General features: G+C 43.0%; 1 protein-coding gene across 1 annotated transcript in view; it reads right to left on the bottom strand.

Annotated features, from left to right (window-relative positions):
* Positions 1-1,037: 1,037 nt before the first annotated feature.
* The window catches only part of LOC117268285 (proteasome activator complex subunit 3-like), a 48,940-nt gene continuing 31,220 nt past the window's right edge, over positions 1,038-18,757 (bottom strand). Inside the window, exons 8-10 of the mRNA XM_078161819.1 lie at positions 7,467-7,589; positions 7,276-7,362; positions 1,038-2,887 (exon numbers count right to left, since the gene is read on the bottom strand). Coding sequence (XP_078017945.1) covers positions 2,807-2,887; positions 7,276-7,362; positions 7,467-7,589 — 291 coding nt within the window. The 3' untranslated portion in view covers positions 1,038-2,806. The remainder of the gene's footprint in view (positions 2,888-7,275; positions 7,363-7,466; positions 7,590-18,757) is intronic.

Genomic DNA, 18,757 nt, shown 5'->3' with positions numbered 1-18,757 from the left:
GATATTGTTGGCTGTAACTGTTCCTCCTGTCCATACTGGCAATGAGATCCCTTCCTGATGCGATTCCAATGTAAGAGAAGCGGGATAAAACCCATAGTCCTTGTTCTGTGTTGAAAGACTTTCTAAAATTCAGCTGAATTATAATAGTACAAGGCTTCCAATATAAAGAAAAGTGGATTTAAAAAAAATTATAATTCCCTCTTTATGTTACCCTACAGTGTTTGCTTCTGAAGTGCAGTGAAAGGCTGGAGACTGGAAAGACTCTAGATTTTGCAAGTCAGAGTTGAAAACGATAGAACTTTGCACAAAGGGAATGGGAGTTGGTTATTACACTAATGACTGTAAAACACCTCACCCCATTCTTTAAAGATACCCAGTGATATCAGGTCTGACTGCAGCTAGGGTGTATTTTAGGTCAGGCTACATGGCTTGCATTCCAGTTTATTCGAAAGAATTATGAGTTGGCATGAATAAAAACCCTTACCTGCATGCATGCATGGTCAGAGGTCTGTTCCACTACCACTTTGTTAGCTTACAAACTTAAAATAACATAAAAAACACATTTTGCATTCACTTAAAAACAGTTCCTAGCTTCATTTTGTCATTTTCCATATAACTGTTAAATTGCAAAAGGTTTCTGAAAGCACCAGGCTTCAATATCACATCATGAGGTCAACAAAATACAAACCTCATAAAAAACCTCAAACCTCACATTGATTAATTTTGTTTTTTCAACCCTTACCCTTTTTAGGTGCAAACACCTGTGTGGGTGCACCATGGCCAGGGATCAGCAAACTTTACTATTAAAGGAGCAAATATTGGCAAAAAAAGAAAAAAAAATCTGTCTGGAGCCACAGAACACTTTTGAATAAAGGTAACAGCCTATTAAGTCTAAATTAGCCAATCAACGTCATGAATAGGTCCTAATGAGCATTCATTAATATGATTTACTACAAAGTGGCTACTCTGCAGTGGATTATTTCTAATCATTAAGTTATATGCAGTGTTGGTGGCGAAAGCAAATGAATCTGTCCACACATGATTAAATCTTTTATTTTCCTTCAAGACTTTTCCATTTTTTGGATTTGGAATCCATTGCTAGCCTTACTAGAGAGACTCCAGACTTGCCACCGCTACTGAAATTCTTCAAAATTTAGAGGAAAAGTGCCAGGTCGTAGACATATGGAGCACATTTTAGTTGATGAAACGTTTAAACATTTTTTAATTTGAGTATAGGGTGCACATTTTTACAGTTGAAGAATGCAATAATCACTCTTGACCTACAACAATGACAAATGAAAATCTGAATGTTAAAAAATAACTGATATTTGTTTGCAGATACTTTTATGTCAAAGCCACAAGAAGGCACTGGAGAGGGTCTAAAGAGCTGCATGTGGCTCCGGAGCCGCAGGTTGCCTACCCCTGACCATGGCTGTGCAGGGCCTTTAAAACATAAAAAATAGTAACAGCTAAATGGAACCACATAAACTCTTGTCAAACATGAGTTTTGATATTTGACAAAATGTTTTGAGACCCGGTTCAAGCCTGCTTGATCACAACAGATAGAAACATGTAGGCACATTGTATAGAAGAACACACATTCAGCCAGTTTTCTTTTTGGGCTACATGAAGCAAAAAAAAGAAAACCATTCAAAAAACACATAATAAATCCTGGGAGAGGCATGGCATTCACAAGAGCAAACAACCCAGACAGGAAGAGAAACCAGCAGGAATCTTGGAGCTTCAGTCCCTGTGGATCAGATGGGAGGCAGGCCATGTAGGTGGTCTTTGTAACAGCAGCATGGAGTCGGGATACTTGCAGGAAAAAGAGTCTGAGGTCAGATTCCAGAGTTCTGGGAAGCCAAAACTGAGGGTTACATGACAGAAAGTATGTAGGTGACTGCAGAATAAGGCCAAAAACAAACAGAGGAGGATCCCACAACAGCTGAAAACTATGTGCATGTGCGTGTAGATGATATATTTTTTTCAAATGCATTTTTATAGCTTCCTCAAGCTCACTGTTGACCCAGACAGCTGGGGTTTTACATATAAAGTAGCGAGCACTATTCATGTTGAAGTTTTCAGTATTGAATATCAGCAGGCTATCAGTCCAAAGGCAGTAACTTATTTGACACATTGTGAATTGTCCTGTGGTTATACAACCCTAAACCATCAGGTAGACTACTGCAAAAAAAGCTATAATTATTGGTCAGTACTGACTTAGTCTGAGTGGGCAGAAGTTTGCTGCATAGATCAGCCTCTCATTGGGCAGAACGAGCCACCCACTGAAGTCCCGCTCTACCACCTCTGGTTGTGTAGCAGTTTTCAACACGTCCTTTACTAACTTTTGGGGTGTTTGATCTAGCGGGGATGTAGCCATTTTTCTGCCATGGTGCGCGTCCTGTAGGCGATATTTTTGTGGACGTGTTACACCAAAACCTGTTTCCCCCCGGCAATATTTTTGCAAGCGCACCGTTGCTGGCACCGCTAAGAACGATTGTAATTGGTTGAAAGAAATAAAAAAAGCCGGGGCGTTTTTTTCTCCAATCTTAAAGTGAGAGTCGGCGCAGCCAGACCTTTCTTTTCTTGAGAAAGGTCTGGTGAGCGAGACTAGTACTGACTAGTACTGACTGACCTTTCTTTTCTCGAGAAAGGTCTGGTGAGCGAGACTAGTACTGACTAATAATTCTAGCTTAATTCTAATTCTAGCTAACTAACCTGCAGCTGATGTTTTGGATGTGTGTGTGTGTGTGTGTGTGTGTGTGTGTGTGTGTTTGTGTGTGCATGCGTGCGTGTGTAGGGGTTATCAGTAAAGAGCTTCAGAGTTGCTATTTCTGGGTTTCTTAATCTTCTCAATATTCTTCAGGATCATATCATGAAGTATCACCTGAAAGCAACAAGCAGAAATACCAAGGTTAATATTGGACTCCTCACATCTGACTTAAAGTGTATTTGAACAATTTTTAAAACCATCTGGGTATTTAGGAGTGTTGCCAATAGATTCCGGTTCAAACTTTGACATTTAAATGCAAAGTATTTGAATTATACATATTGTGGGTTAGGGTTACGGGGTTAACAGGGGCTCTTTAACAGGAGTCTTAGAACAGGCAAAGTCCTGGTGCAGTGGAAAACATCCTGTCTCGTATCGGAGCCCAAAGTGGGGCGCCAGGCCAAGTTAAATGACTACCGACCGGTGGCCTTAACATCACACATTATGAAGACCCTGGAGCGCCTGATCTTCAGTTTCCTGAAGTCAGAGGTCACTGATGCTTTGGACCCTCTCCAGTTTGCCTATCAGGAGCACATGGGAGGGTAAGATGCGGTTCTTTACATGCTGCATGGAGCCTTCACCTACTTGGAGGAGCCGAATGTTGTGTGAGGATGCTTTTCCTTGACTTTCCTTTTCCTTGCGTTAAATATTATCCAGCCCCCCATACTGAGTGACCGGTTGGAGGGGATGGGAGTAGATCACTTCCTCACCTCCTGGATAACAGAATACCTGACAGAGCAGCCTCAGTATGTCAGGCTTGGAAGCTGGGATGGTCAGAACAGCACTGGTGCAGGAAACTGTTTTAGCACCGTTCCTGTTCCGCTCTACACAGCAGACTTTAAGTCCAACTCAGAGTCCTGCCACATACAAAAATACTCTGACAATACAGCTATTGTAGCTTGTATCAGGAGTGATCAGGAGCAGGAGTACAGGGACCTTGTGGATGCCTTCAGGGACTGGTGCAGTAAGTGCTGTCTCCACCTGAACACAGCCAAAACCAAGGAGATGGTGGTGGGTTTCAGAAGAAAGAGGTCACTCCATCAACCAGTCTCCATACAGGGGGAGGACATTGAGATGGTGTACAACTACAAATAGCTGGGGGTCCTCTTGGATGATAAGCTGGACTGGTCCTCTGATACTGACGCCCTCTACAGGAGGGGACAGAGCTGCCTGTTCTTCCTGGGGACACTGAGATCCTTTGATGAGTGTGTGGAGATGTTGTCCATATTCTGTCACACAGTGGTGGCCAGTGCACTTTTCTACGCTGCAGTGTGTTTGGGAACAGAGTTGGGTTTAACGCGTTACAAAGTAACGTGTTAGAGTACTTTGATTACTTTTTGCAGTAACAAGTAACCTAACTCGTTAGTTTGCTGTTGCTGCCACGGAGCTTGTGGCTTGCTACCTGGTCGGAGAAATGCTGCCATTGTCTACGGTGGAGTCTGAATAGGTGGAGTAGGACTCACTGACATATTTCAGACTCAGGACTTGCATTATGCCTGGTACACGCTGTACACTCACCAATTATCGTCTTTCACGGCGTGTGTGATGTCATCAGGTTATTCTTGTCCTATTTTTATTACTTTCACTATTATTTGAGTCACTGTGTGTGTTCATGTGCCAGCCAACATGTTGTTGTAGTCACCTAAAAGCGTCAGCAGATGGCAGGAGCTACATTTGAAGTGCCATACATAAACTGTCAAGCTACTGTATCTTCCACAGGAAGTTCTGACAAATGTTTCAGAATAAAAGCCTATTTAGAAAATGGAGGGATTCTCTCAGCTGAGGTTATAAGGGGCTTTTAATTTGAAACAAGTGTTGAGTTTGAAATGACGGTGCGATATGTTAACTTTATAAAGACAACGGAGCGGATAAAAAGTAACTATATAAACACACAGAGGGATTAATAAATAACGGACCATCTATAATGTAGTTTGTTTCAAATGAAGCTGGGAGCCTCTGCAGTTGTGGTGAGTAAAAGCCCCGCCGCTATTTGTTAATGTTTATTACTTTATGTCCAACCGTGAGGATGTAACATTGTTTGCTAGTTTGATGCTAATGACAGTGACTTTAACTCAGCGGGTTGACAAAGTGCCTCTGCTGTTTCACACCATCATTTCCCCCTTTTACTCTGTGTGGTAACATCTCTAGAGGAAATATTAAAAATGCTGGGGTGTTGTTGTCATACAGTTGTCTACGGCAGCAGATCGTTCTGTGTTTCTACTGGTCAAAGTGACGGCTGTGATGGGAGAATTGGATCTCAGTGAAGGGCAAGTGGTCCATAACTTTAATTCTGGAGACAAAAAAATGTAGGCTTAGCGCCCTGTGGTCCATTGCCCAATAGGAAATGTAGAATACTCAAAAGTACTTTAAAAGTGCTTGAGTTACTTTTCTCAGGGGGTAACGTTGGAAGTACTTTTAAAATAACTGAGTTACTTTACTCAGGGAGTAACGCAGAAAAGTAACTGGTTACTTTTTAAAAAAGTAATGCAGTAACATACTTTGATTACTTTTAAAGTAACCCTTACCCAACTCTGGTTGAGAAGCAGCTTGACAGACAAAAACACCAAGCGTTTGGACAAGCCGGTTAAAAAAAAGCTGGCTCAGTGCTCGGCAGGAGACTGGACCCACTAAGAACTGTGGTGGAGAGGGGCACATTGAACAAACTGAAAGCTATATTGAACAATAGCAGACACCCTCTCCACAGCCTCCTGGAGCATCAGAGGAGCAGCTGCAGCAGTCAGCTCATTGCAGAACAGAGCATTTCAGATCCTTCGTCCCCATGGCAATAAGACTTTTTAACACCTCCAGAATCGAGTCACACACACTTGCACACATTACATTAGCCACAATTGGCTGGACTGTGTAATGGACAATTTAATTTTATCTTAATTTAATTTCTATTTGTACACTTATTTTAACATATTTCATTTTGTCTTTTGTCTTTTATGAGCTGCTGGACAGCTAAATTTCCCCTCAGGGATAAATAAAGTTCTTTCTATTTTATTCGTCTTGTGTTGTAAATATAACAATAATGAATAACAATAATGCATCAGATTTATATTGCGCTTTTCAGGATACTCAAAAACACTTTACAGTACTGAAAAGTAACAATGATAATAAAAAGAAAGTAAAAATGAAAAATGACTTGGAAACTAGGGAAATGCCAGTCTGAACAGATAGCTTTTTAACAGTGAAATATGCACGAAACCCTGCAATTGCAATTGATTTAGCTATTGGTTGATGTGGTGACAAGTGTACAATAATCAGCCAAAACAGTTAAAACCACTGACTGGTGAAGTGAATAACCTTGATCATGTTGTTAAAATACAATGTTCTGCTGGGAAATCTTGGGTCTTGGCATTCATGCGAATGCCAATTGATGAGCTCCACCGACCCAAACACTGGTACAGACCAAGTACTCCTGCCTCATGGCTACGGCATTCCCTGATAGGCATTTGAACCCCCAGCAGGACAGTGCACCATGTCGGACCATAAAAAGAGCTCAGGAGTGGCCCAAGGAACATGACAAGGAGCTCAAGATGTCGACTTGGCTTCAAAATCCAGTGATCCCAATCTGATCGAGCATTCATGGGACATGCTGGTACCCCTGATTCACCCGATCCATGGTTGAGCCAGTTTGAATCAGACTTGGCTTTGATTTGTCGAGGCATGGACACAGGACCTCAGTTGGGTGTTTGTGGTGTCTGGCACCAGGGCATTGGCGGTTAATCCTTTAAGTAGTGTCAGTGGATGCCTTGAGCTCTTTGTTACGTTCCTCTGGCCATTCCTGAGCAGTTTTTATGGTGTGGCATGGAGCATTGTCCTGCTGGGGGGAGCCAATGCCACTGGGGATTGCCATTGCCATGAGCGCTTGTACTTGGTCTGCAATGCCAAGACCTCAGGTTTCCCAGCAAAACATTGCAGTGTAATGAAATGATGAAAGTTATTCACTTTACCAGCCAGTATTTTTAATGTTTTGGCTGATCAGTGTGTATGGTGACAGCCTCCATGAACAAATAACAACTACACCCACATCCCCAGCACAAAGGAGTTACTGGGCATATCCCAGCCCCCGCCTCCCAGCCCTGCCTTTGTTATTAAAGCTTTTTTTTTCAGCTTCTGGAGGCACTTTCCAGGGTGCCTCTGTCATTTTCCAGCCCACTTTAGATGAAACCACGCCCAAATCCACAAGATGAAACAAGTGAAATACATGACAAGGACAACACTATGTGGGAGACCAGACAAACAAAGGCATATTGGCATATCAGTAAAATGCACGTTGATGATGTTGAATGGCATTGTGCGCGCGCACACACACACACACACACACACACACACACACACACACACACTGTTCTGTTACCCTTTTATTGAGTATATTGTGCAGAGGAGTTCTGATAACTCCTCCATAACCTAGACATCAGGCTCTGCAGGTAAGTAACTTGTTACCCTGTTTGACTGCAGCTTGTTTAGATGAGGATTCAAAAAGACGCATCAGCACTCACATATTGATTCCTGAGCTCTGATACAATGATTTTCAAACTGATGTACTTCTTTTCATCTATCTCTGATATAGTCCTCCTGTAGTCCTCCTGCAGAGTAGAAACACGGACAGTTCATCATGAATACAACCTAACATGTTTTCTCAACAAGAGCTAGACTGCACTTATCTACTACACAGACACACACAACCCACCACGTGAGGGTATTTGACAATTTTGGAGACAAGCTTGGCTCTTGTGATGTAATATCTGGAGATCTGGTCCAAGTAAGACGCTGCCTCTGATTCCACTGTCCTTAGCTCTGCCACTGTCTCTTCCTACAGACAGAGACAGACAAATAGACAGACAGGGTGGAAATGAACACCACAAAACAGACAACTGGATTAGTAATTTGGACAAACACCTCTTCAGGGGGTTTAACTAGCAACATTTAAAGCTAAAATTATCATCATCTGACTTTCTTTTAACCATTATGTTATCTTTATAAGGCAAAGCAAATGGAACCCATCAGTGTGAGCTATGAAGCAGTTTCCCTGACAACAAATAACATCTGAGCAAGTGCAAACCACTCAGTCCCCTGCACTCAGATACCAGGCTGTGAAGCATGTCAGTGCTGCCCCCCAGTGTCATACATAAGAACTGCGAGCCAATCCACCAAAACATTTAAACAGAGTGAGAAAAAAAGACTAGGGAGGAAAGCCAGTGTGCCATATTTTAGCCATATTTTATTATATCTTGTCATGGGACAACACTATAGAAATGACACTTTGATATAACTTAAAGTAGTCAGTGTACAGCTTGTATAGTAGTATAGATTTACCTTCCCCTGAAAATTACTCAAAACGCAATCATCAACATCTAAACAGCTGGCAACATACACTGAATAAAAATATAAACGCAACATTTTTGTTTTTGCTCCCATTTTTCATGAGCTGAACTCAAAGATCTAAAACATTTTCTATACACACAAAAGACCATTTCCCCTAAATATTGTTCACAAATCTGTCTAAATCTGTGTTAGTGAGCACTTCTCCTTTGCCGAGATAATCCATCCCACCTCACAGGTGTGGCATATCAAGATGCTGATTAGACAGCATGATTATTGCACAGGTGTGCCTTAGGCTGGCCACAATAAAAGGCCACTCTAAAATGTTCAGTTTTGCTTTATTGGGTGGGTCTGGGGGGGTCAGAAAACCAGTCAGTATCTGGTGTGACTACCATTTGCCTCACGCAGTGCAACACATCTCCTTCCCATAGAGTTGATCAGATTGTTGATTGTGGCCTGTGGAATGTTGGTGCACTCCTCTTCAATGGCTGTGCGAAGTTGCTGGATATTGGCAGGAACTGGAACACGCTGTCATATACGCCGATCCAGAGCATCCCAAACATGCTCAATGGGTGACGTGTCCGGTGAGTATGCTGACCATACAATATTTTGTGTGCCAACCATTATTATCTAGCACTGCCTTAACCCTTTTGGGCATGGAATTCACCAGAGCTCTAAGGTTGCTTCAGGAATCCTCTCCCACTCCTCCATGATGACATCATGGAGCAGATGGATGTGCCTACAGTCAAGTATAGTGGTGGCAGCACTCATGCAGCCCCAAACCATGATGCTGCCACCATTATACTTGACTGTAGGCAAGGGACAGTTGTCTTGGTGCTCTTTCAGCATGTGTGGCACCTTGGTGAAGAGCACCAAGACAACTGTCCCTTGCCTACAGTCAAGTATAGTGGTGGCAGCATCATGGTTTGGGGCTGCATGAGTGCTGCCGGCTCTGGGGAGCTCGGTTCATTTAGGGAAACATGAATTCCAAGCAGAGCATGATCGCCCCTCTTCAGAAACTGAGCTGCAATGCAGTTTTCCAACATGATAATGACCCAAAACACACCTAGTAGATGACAACTGCCTTGCTGAGGAAGCTGAAGGTAAAGGTGATGGACTGGTCCAGTATGTATCCAGCCCTAAACTCACCTGTGCACCTGTGGGGCATCCTCAAGCTGAAGGTGGGGTAGCTCAAAGTGTCTTCACATCCATCTGCTCCATGATGTCATCATGGAGGAGTGGGAGAGGATTCCTGAAGCAACCTGTGAGCTCTGGTGAATCCCATGCCTAAAAGGGTTAAGGCAGTGCTAGATAATAATGGTTGGCACATAAAATATTAACACTTTAGGCACAATTTGGACATGTTCACTGTGGGGTGTACTCACTTATGTTGCCAGCTGTTTAGATGTTGATGGCTGTGTTTTGAGTAATTTTCAGAGGAAGGTAAATCTATACTACTATACAAGCTGTACACTGACTACTTTAAGTTATATCAAAGTGTCATTTCTATAGTGTTGTCTCATGACAAGATATAATAAAATATTTCCAAAAATGAGAGGGGTGTACTCACTTATGTGAGATACTGTATGTATTGTGGCATGCCGTTCAGGAAATTATATATATATACAGTACAGGCCAAAAGTTTGGACACACCTTCTCATTCAATGCGTTTTCTTTATTTTCATGACTATTTACATTGTAGATTCTCACTGAAGGCATCAAAACTATGAATGAACACACGTGGAGTTATGTACTTAACAAAAAAAGGTGAAATAACTGAAAACATGTTTTATATTCTAGTTTCTTCAAAATAGCCACCCTTTGCTCTGATTACTGCTTTGCACACTCTTGGCATTCTCTCGATGAGCTTCAGGAGGTAGTCACCTGAAATGGTTTTCCAACAGTCTTGAAGGAGTTCCCAGAGGTGTTTAGCACTTGTTGGCCCCTTTGCCTTCACTCTGCGGTCCAGCTCACCCCAAACCATCTCGATTGGGTTCAGGTCCGGTGACTGTGGAGGCCAGGTCATCTGCCGCAGCACTCCATCACTCTCCTTCTTGGTCAAATAGCCCTTACACAGCCTGGAGGTGTGTTTGGGGTCATTGTCCTGTTGAAAAATAAATGATCGTCCAACTAAACGCAAACCGGATGGGATGGCATGTCGCTGCAGGATGCTGTGGTAGCCATGCTGGTTCAGTGTGCCTTCAATTTTGAATAAATCCCCAACAGTGTCACCAGCAAAACACCCCCACACCATCACACCTCCTCCTCCTCCATGCTTCACAGTGGGAACCAGGCATGTGGAATCCATCCGTTCACCTTTTCTGCGTCTCACAAAGACACGGCGGTTGGAACCAAAGATCTCAAATTTGGACTCATCAGACCAAAGCACAGATTTCCACTGGTCTAATGTCCATTCCTTGTGTTTCTTGGCCCAAACAAATCTCTTCTGCTTGTTGCCTCTCCTTAGCAGTGGTTTCCTAGCAGCTATTCGACCATGAAGGCCTGATTGGCGCAGTCTCCTCTTAACAGTTGTTCTAGAGATGGGTCTGCTGCTAGAACTCTGTGTGGCATTCATCTGGTCTCTGATCTGAGCTGCTGTTAACTTGCGATTTCTGAGGCTGGTGACTCGGATGAACTTATCCTCAGAAGCAGAGGTGACTCTTGGTCTTCCTTTCCTGGGTCGGTCCTCATGTGTGCCAGTTTCATTGTAGCGCTTGATGGTTTTTGCGACTCCACTTGGGGACACATTTAAAGTTTTTGCAATTTTCCAGACTGACTGACCTTCATTTCTTAAAGTAATGATGGCCACTCGTTTTTCTTTAGTTAGCTGATTGGTTCTTGCCATAATATGAATTTTAACAGTTGTCCAATAGGGCTGTCGGCTGTGTATTAACCTGACTTCTGCACAGCACAACTGATGGTCCCAACCCCATTGATAAAGCAAGAAATTCCACTAATTAACCCTGATAAGGCACACCTGTGAAGTGGAAACCATTTCAGGTGACTACCTCTTGAAGCTCATGGAGAGAATGCCAAGAGTGTGCAAAGCAGTAATCAGAGCAAAGGGTGGCTATTTTGAAGAAACTAGAATATAAAACATGTTTTCAGTTATTTCACCTTTTTTTGTTAAGTACATAACTCCACATGTGTTCATTCATAGTTTTGATGCCTTCAGTGAGAATCTACAATGTAAATAGTCATGTAAATAAAGAAAACGCATTGAATGAGAAGGTGTGTCCAAACTTTTGGCCTGTACTGTATATATATATTTATGTATGTATGTATGTATGTATATATATGTATATATAATATGAAGTTTGAATATATGGAATGAATGAAAGTCACAATATATTTAACGAAACTTGAACATATGGAATGAAAGCTCGAATATATGGAATGAATGTCTAAATACATAGAATGAAAGCCCGAATATATGGGATGAAAGTCTGAATATATGGAATGAATGTCAGAATAGATGGAATGAACCTTGAATATATGGAATGAATGTCTCAATATATGGAATGAACCTTGAATATATTGAACGAAAGTCAGAATATATAGAATAAAATCTGACGTCATAAAGGCACTAGCACCATCTTGTGTTTCCTCTGTATGCTTGTATTGGATGCTGCAGCAAGAACACAGTGAATATGAGTGAGTCAGCGAGAGGCATGGTGGCAACAATTTTAAGCAATGAAGGCATAGTATTTTCCACATTGGCTAACTGACGTGGTAATGTTAACCATACCCAATACCGCAGTACGGTATGGGGTCCCGTTTGTAAAGTGGCTCACACTGAAATTAACAGCAACAATTTGCCACATTTAGCTTCAAACAACATTTAAAAAAGTGGTGTGAATTTTTTAAAGTAACTTTTTACCACAATTACAGCAATATTTAAAATGTTTCACAGTTAAATCTAAACATCTAATCTAATCTAAATGTTAAATCTAAATATGCTTGGTGAAACTAAATTTTTAGCTAATATGCAAATGCGCACTGCCTGTCGCCGTCAGTAAAATAAAAGCCCAGGTGGTCAGACTGTGTTTATAGTAAGTAATTAAGTAAATTTTATTTATATAGTATATAGTAATAAGCTGTAAAGACGGGCTGAAGGCGAGTGTCCGACACCATTTTAAAAGAGTCTGATGGCTGCAGAAGGACGCATTCGCTCACAGCCTCTAAATGAGCAAACAGGTGGGAGATAGGGATAACATACCTGTCCTACTATAACGATCAGGGTGCACAACTGCACATCTTTTTTGATGTAGTTCTCAAATATGGTTTATGATAATGTTACTTTCAGCTCCGCCATCACTGATGTTTTGTGAAAGACTCATCAGAAATCAGTGTGAAGCTGCCAGTTCCAATACAAGCACACTTTGAATTGTGCTCTACATAGTAATTAAGAAATATATGTACCGAGTTGAATTCTGTGGAGACAGACCATTAATTTAGCAAAATAAAATAACAAAAATCGCCTAAAAAACGCCAAAAATTAAACCAACCGTGATGGGCGATTGGCGATGTATTTGTCCAATCGCCTAAGCCTACTAATTATGACCCCAAGGTTTCTCAAACTGTGGTGCACATATGTAGTAAGGGACCCTAAGCAGCTGGCCACTTTAGAGGCTGAGATGTCAGGGGTAACAATTAATACTTTAGTTTTGGCTGCATTCAACTTAAAGTTACTAGCCATCCAGTCCATAATTACAGTCAAACAATCCTGCAGTGCATCTATTCCATCTGTCCTATCAGGGTTAAAAGAAAAATATAACTAAAGGTCATCCGCATACATGTGGTATGAGATACCTTCAAAATTGCTGATGACATCTCTGAGAGGAAGCATGTATAGCGCGAAAAGTATAGGCCCTAAAACTGAACCTTGGGGCACCCTGCACCAGGGGGGGACAGACTCTGACTTATGAGGGCCAACAGCCACAGAAAGAGATTTATCAGACAGGATTTAAACCAGTGAAGGGCGGTCCCTGAGATGCCTACCCAGTCCCTCAGCCTGTCTACAAGGATGTGGTGATCAACCATGTCAAAGGCTGCACTGAGATAAAGCAGAACCAGGATCATGCACTTACCAGCATCAGAGGCCATCATAATGTCATTGGAGACCCTGAGAAGAGCGATTTCTGTGGAATGTAACTGACAATAACCGGACTGGAATTTGTCAAAAATATTGAATCTGTCCAAAGCAGTGACTAACTGGTTCGCCACAACTTTTTCTAAAATTTTAGACACAAAGGGCAGCTTGGAAATGGGCCAATAGTTGCTAAGAACAGAGGGGTCAAGATCAGACTTTTTAAGAAGCGGCTGAACAACTGCTTTCTTGAAATGGGACGGGACACAACCAGAAAACAGTGAACAATTGATTATGGAGAGCAGAGATGGACCAGTAGTGCTGAAAACATTTTTTAACAAAGTTGTGGGCAGGATATCTAATGGACTAGAAGAGATCTTCATAGTACGCACAAGATCTGCTAAGCCTTGTAAGGAGACAGACGAGAAATTATCAGTAATTGGCTGTTGTTTGGGATAGAGCTTAGATTCTCTGCCCGAGCCTGAGCCCGGCCCGACCCGGCCCGCGGGCCCAAGCCGGGTCAGGCCAGGACCCCCCACCCCTCTGACGGGCCCAGGCTGGGCCTGGTCAGATATGAGAGAGGGAGAGAGAGAGAGAGAGAGAGAGAGAGAGAGAGAGAGAGAGAGTCAGATATGAGAGAGGGAGAAATGGCTACAGGTTGGGGGTTGCAATTCACACATACAGAAAGAGAGGGTGGGGGGTGGTAGAGATAAGTAGGAGGGACAGCGGCTTTCCGTGCCTCCAAAAAATATGCCTTATTCATTCAGTGTTTACCCAACACGCTCAATACATGGACATGCAATGACAAATTGTCATTAACTTATTACGTTATAAAAAACGATGAAGATATGGACTTACCCATGTTTAAAATTACCTGTTGAAGTGAAAAAACAAGTACTGACGGGAACAGACGAGTGGAGTCGATGTTTAACCGGCGCGGAGAGCACAGGAGAAATGCGCTGCCTGTGTGGACAGTCAAGCGCCTGCGAGTACACTCGCAGGACTTCCGCGGTACTAACGCGCTCAGTGTGTCCTTAGCGTTAATTATAACAGGCAACTTATTGAAAAATGTTGGGTTTAAAATCGGGCTCGGGCCCATAATTACAGTTAATTGGACGGGCCGGGCCGGTCCAGGACATAATGTGCACGGGCCCGGGCCCATCTAAGCTCTAGTTTGGGAGGATCAGGAAGGGAGGAGGTGAAGGAGGGCGCCATACTGGCCTTGACACTGGCGACCTTGTTCACAAAAAACATAAAAAAATTACTACAGTCCTTATCAGAGGTGGTTGCGCACAAGTAATGTTTTTATGGTGTCGAAAATGACCCTTGGATTTCTCTGATTGGAGGAGATAAGATTTGCAAAATAAGAGGCTCTGGTCACCTTAACCACAGAATTGAATTCAAGTAACAGTTCTTTAAAGTGAAGACGATGTACAAGAAGCTTGGTTGATTTTCACAAGCGCTCAGCTCTCCGACATTTGCGACTAAGGCCATGGATGTCATCATTTAACCAGGGAGTGGGATTAGCAGCAGGAATAGTATGAGGCTTTAAAGGAGCAATCTCATCAAGAATGGCAGAGCAGTGTGATTTTAAAGTTAAAGCTTGAGTATCAACGTCTACTTCAATACTGAAAGGCTGCACCACACTGTCAAAAGCAGTGGAAAATTTCTCAGCAGAGAGGTTGTTTAACATACGGGACAGTTTCATACGCTTACTGGTTGAACAATCAGAGATAACAGACAAGTTAAAAAGGATGCAGTTATGATCGGTGACAAGCAGCTCCTAAGACAATACAATCAATGTCCAAACCAAGTGTAAAAACAAGGTCCAGTGTGTTTCCCTTAATGTGTGTCGGGCCATTGACATTTTGAGCAAAATTAAAAGATTCTGTGAGATTTATAATGTTATTAACAAAGCTGTTTGTGGTGTCATTTACAGGCACATTCAAATCGCCAAGCATTTAAATTCTCTCAAATTTAGTGATGGAAGCTAAGAGGTCAAGGAATTCAACCAGATAAGGGCCATTAATACCAGGAGGGCGATAAATTAAAATACAATAAAACGGGTTAGAGTGGCTAACTTTGGAATTTAAGTTCAAATGAGGAGTTCCGCAGTTCACTCTCCATGAGGAGAAACTGTCTTTATACAACAATGCAAGGCCACCACCATGGCCAGTGGTCCTTGGGGCACATATGAATGAGCAATCAGGCGGGCATAGCTCCTTCATGGACACATATTCTTCATCCTTTTGCCAGGTCTCGGTGAAAAACATAAAATCTAAATCCTTAGTGATGAAAAAATTGTTCCGAATGAATGATTTGTTGGAGATTGAGCGTGCATCCAACAATGCCAGCTTGAGGGATGTGGGACCAGCATTGCAGACAGTGGATGTTTTTGACAGTGGCTGCATGTACCGGAAGTTGTGGACTGTGTGGTTTTGATGTCTGTAATGTCTGTTATTCATTACAACAGGTATGAGAGTGGGCTCTGAGTTGCATTTGATGTTGACAAGATTTTTGAGGTTTGCAAAATTTAGTAGGACAGTAGGGACGGTAGGGACAAGACCAGTAGTTTGGGCAATAGGAAGCTGGGAGGGGGGTTTTTGTCTGTAGAGGCTAGTGGCAGCTGGAGCCTGTAGGGGGAGTAGCTACGGGAGGCAGTGACCACAGAAGGCTTTGTAGAAGAAGAGGCGGGCGCAAGGAGGGGGTGTGGCACGTAAACAGTCAAGCATGTATGAGTGGCATGGTGTGTACAGTATGCTGTATGTTAGCTGCTAGCATGCGGCTTCCTAACTTGCTCAGGTGAAGTCCATCATGCCAACAGAAGGAGGGGCGGTTCCAAAATAAGTTAAAATTTTCTATAAAATAAAAACCGTGGATAGTGCAGGCAGCCTGGATCCAAGAATGGAGGTGGAGGAGCCTACTTAACCGCTCCGCCGAAGCCGAGTGTGGGAAGAGGGCCGCTGATGAAGATTGACTTCCCGTGGTCTTTTAAGGCATTGAACAGACTGTTAAAGTCGCTCTTTAGCTGCTCAGACTGACCCCGGACCACATCGTTGGCTCCAATGCGCAAAATGAGACATTTAATGGAGTGTGGAAATTTAATTTTTAATTTTATATACTTTTTAATTTTTGCAGTAGATTTGGGAGTTTATCTATAATTTTTGTGACAGTGGCTCCTGGAAGACAGTGAGTGATGGAATTAAACGAGCGAATGTTGCTTATTATGGAGTCACCTACTATGGCAGTAGTTGGGGGGAACAAAGGGTGAGGACGAGGAGGTGAGCACCGCTGCTCTGAGGGAGGTGTTGGTGGAGTGTGTGGTGAGGTCACAGCCTCAGCGGTGGTTGGGGGCTCCCGAGTCCTTTGAAGGCGGGGAAGACCACCAGAGCGTCTCGCCCTGAGAGCAGCCTCCGTCATGATCTTACACCGGGAGGAGGTGGTCACGGACCTGAAAGAGGGTCCCGAAGCAGACCCACCAACCCTCCGGGCTGTTGGCAGTGTAGTCACAGGGTAAACAAAAGGAGAATGGACAGTTTGTAGTGGAGGGAATTCCTCAACACTCAGGATATCATACCTGTTTTCCAGTTGGAGCTCACAAGGTGGGGAAGGTATCAGGCTGGACCTCTCTCGCCCTTTTCCAGATACTGTGGACCATGACTCTTGGTTGGGAGAGGAGCTGTTAGCTCTGAGCCTTGGATTTGGACTGAAGGTGAATGTAGCCTTTGCACTCCTATTCGCCCATTTTGGCCTGGCCCCCAGCAACAGCCACGAGTCCTCAGCAGGGAGATGTGGAGCTGGAGCTGAGGAGGCCAGCCTTGATATAGCTGTGGTGGCTGCATCATGCTCTAGGAGGGTGGAGTCCAGATCCGCAGGGTTGCCTGGAGGACCTATGGCAACCACAGAGTCGAGGAGAGGTTCTTCATTTCTGATCCAGTAGAGGTTGGAAATGCACCACTCCAGCTCCGTGATCTTCTGGGACTTATAGAGGCAGCTGTCACAGTCATGTGGAGTGGTGAGTGGACCCATAGGGAGCAGATGGGGTAGCCTAGGAAACAAAACAAACTACGGCAACAATGGTGTAATGTGTGATGGCATAGTGTTTATATTTGCCAGGAAGCTACTTTCTCTAGCTTTTTAGCAATTGGTATGAGCCACAACAGAAAACTTACGCACAAGGACTCCAAAAGGAGCCCGCAGCGTTGTGTTGTCACAGATCAGGGTGGGTTTGGATCCAGCAGAAAGCTGGAGTTACCGGCGCTGGCCCAAACACTGGGCCTGTTGAGATGAATGAGTGTCCAGGAGAAACCAGTGAGCTGCCAGGTAGCTGCAGTTGCTCCGGTGTCCAGAAAACAACAGAGAATGTGTAAAAATGGCTTTTGGGGTGACCGAAGTGTTCACAGGGGTCTTTCACTCTCAGGCGGCCAGTATCGTAGTGGTTGATTCGGTTGTAAAACAGAGAAAAACTATTGTTGCTAAAAGTTAGCGAATCGCTTATGTAGTTTGGGGTGCGGCTGTGTGAGGACTTTCTCAGCCCTTGTTTGGCCCCCTGTCACAGACAACCAAACCCCATATGAAGTTAACACAGCAACAGCAGAAAACGTATAACACTGAGCTGTTAAATGGTCCTAAAAAAAACTCACACCGAAACAGATTGCCTTTGTCAGTAAACCCATTAATAACTGTGAGGTGATGTTAGCTGTGTAATGCTAACAGTCTCTGTAACAGTAGTATAGCATCAAATGATGAATTAAAACCAAACTTATCGGGGAAAATGAACACTTGAGTATACATCACCGTGATAAGAACTACCTAAAATGACAGAAACCATGTTTGGGGAAATTTTATTTGACTTGTACTTTGAGTTTTTATTGTCCTTTTCTTGCTTGGCAACATGCCAACATGTCTGGCGATTTAGCTGAAAACATTGGAAGGGTCGTTGTGGCCACAATTCAGAATTTCATGTTAGCATGTAAGCTAACTTTAGCTAGTTTTATATAGCTTACATGCTAACAAAAGGAACATATGCTACGCAAACATAGCGTTGGGGACAGCGACAGTATCCACCATAGAGCACATACATACATGGTTTCTGTCATTTTAGGTAGTTCTTATCACCCTGATGTATGCTCAAGTGTTCATTTTCTCCGATTAGTTTGGTTTTAATTCATTATTTGATGCTATAAACACATGCTGTGTCTCAAATCGCGTACTTCTATTAGTACACTTCCATGTAGTATTCTATGTGCACTATGTACTTATTGGTATAGTGTGTGAATTTCAACAGGGTAGTGTTGTCTCAAACCAAACACAGCCGTTGTGCATTTACTGGAAATGACGACTGCAAATTAGCTAGTTAGCAAACTAGCATTAGCATTTGCGTTGTCGTTCACAGTACCAAATCATTAAAGACTACTAAATTAGAAGAAAAAGTTAGGACACCCTACCCCCTAATAGCTAGTGTTACCCCCTTTGGCTGAAATAACTTCAGTGAGACACTTCTTGTAGCCATCTACCAGTCTCTGACATCAGAAAGTTTGCCCCACTCCTCAGCACAGAATTCTTTCAGC

This window comes from Epinephelus lanceolatus, chromosome 18 (assembly GCF_041903045.1).
Source record: "Epinephelus lanceolatus isolate andai-2023 chromosome 18, ASM4190304v1, whole genome shotgun sequence".
Taxonomy (NCBI): domain Eukaryota; kingdom Metazoa; phylum Chordata; class Actinopteri; order Perciformes; family Serranidae; genus Epinephelus; species Epinephelus lanceolatus.
This window is presented reverse-complemented; position numbering and strand designations above follow the sequence as displayed.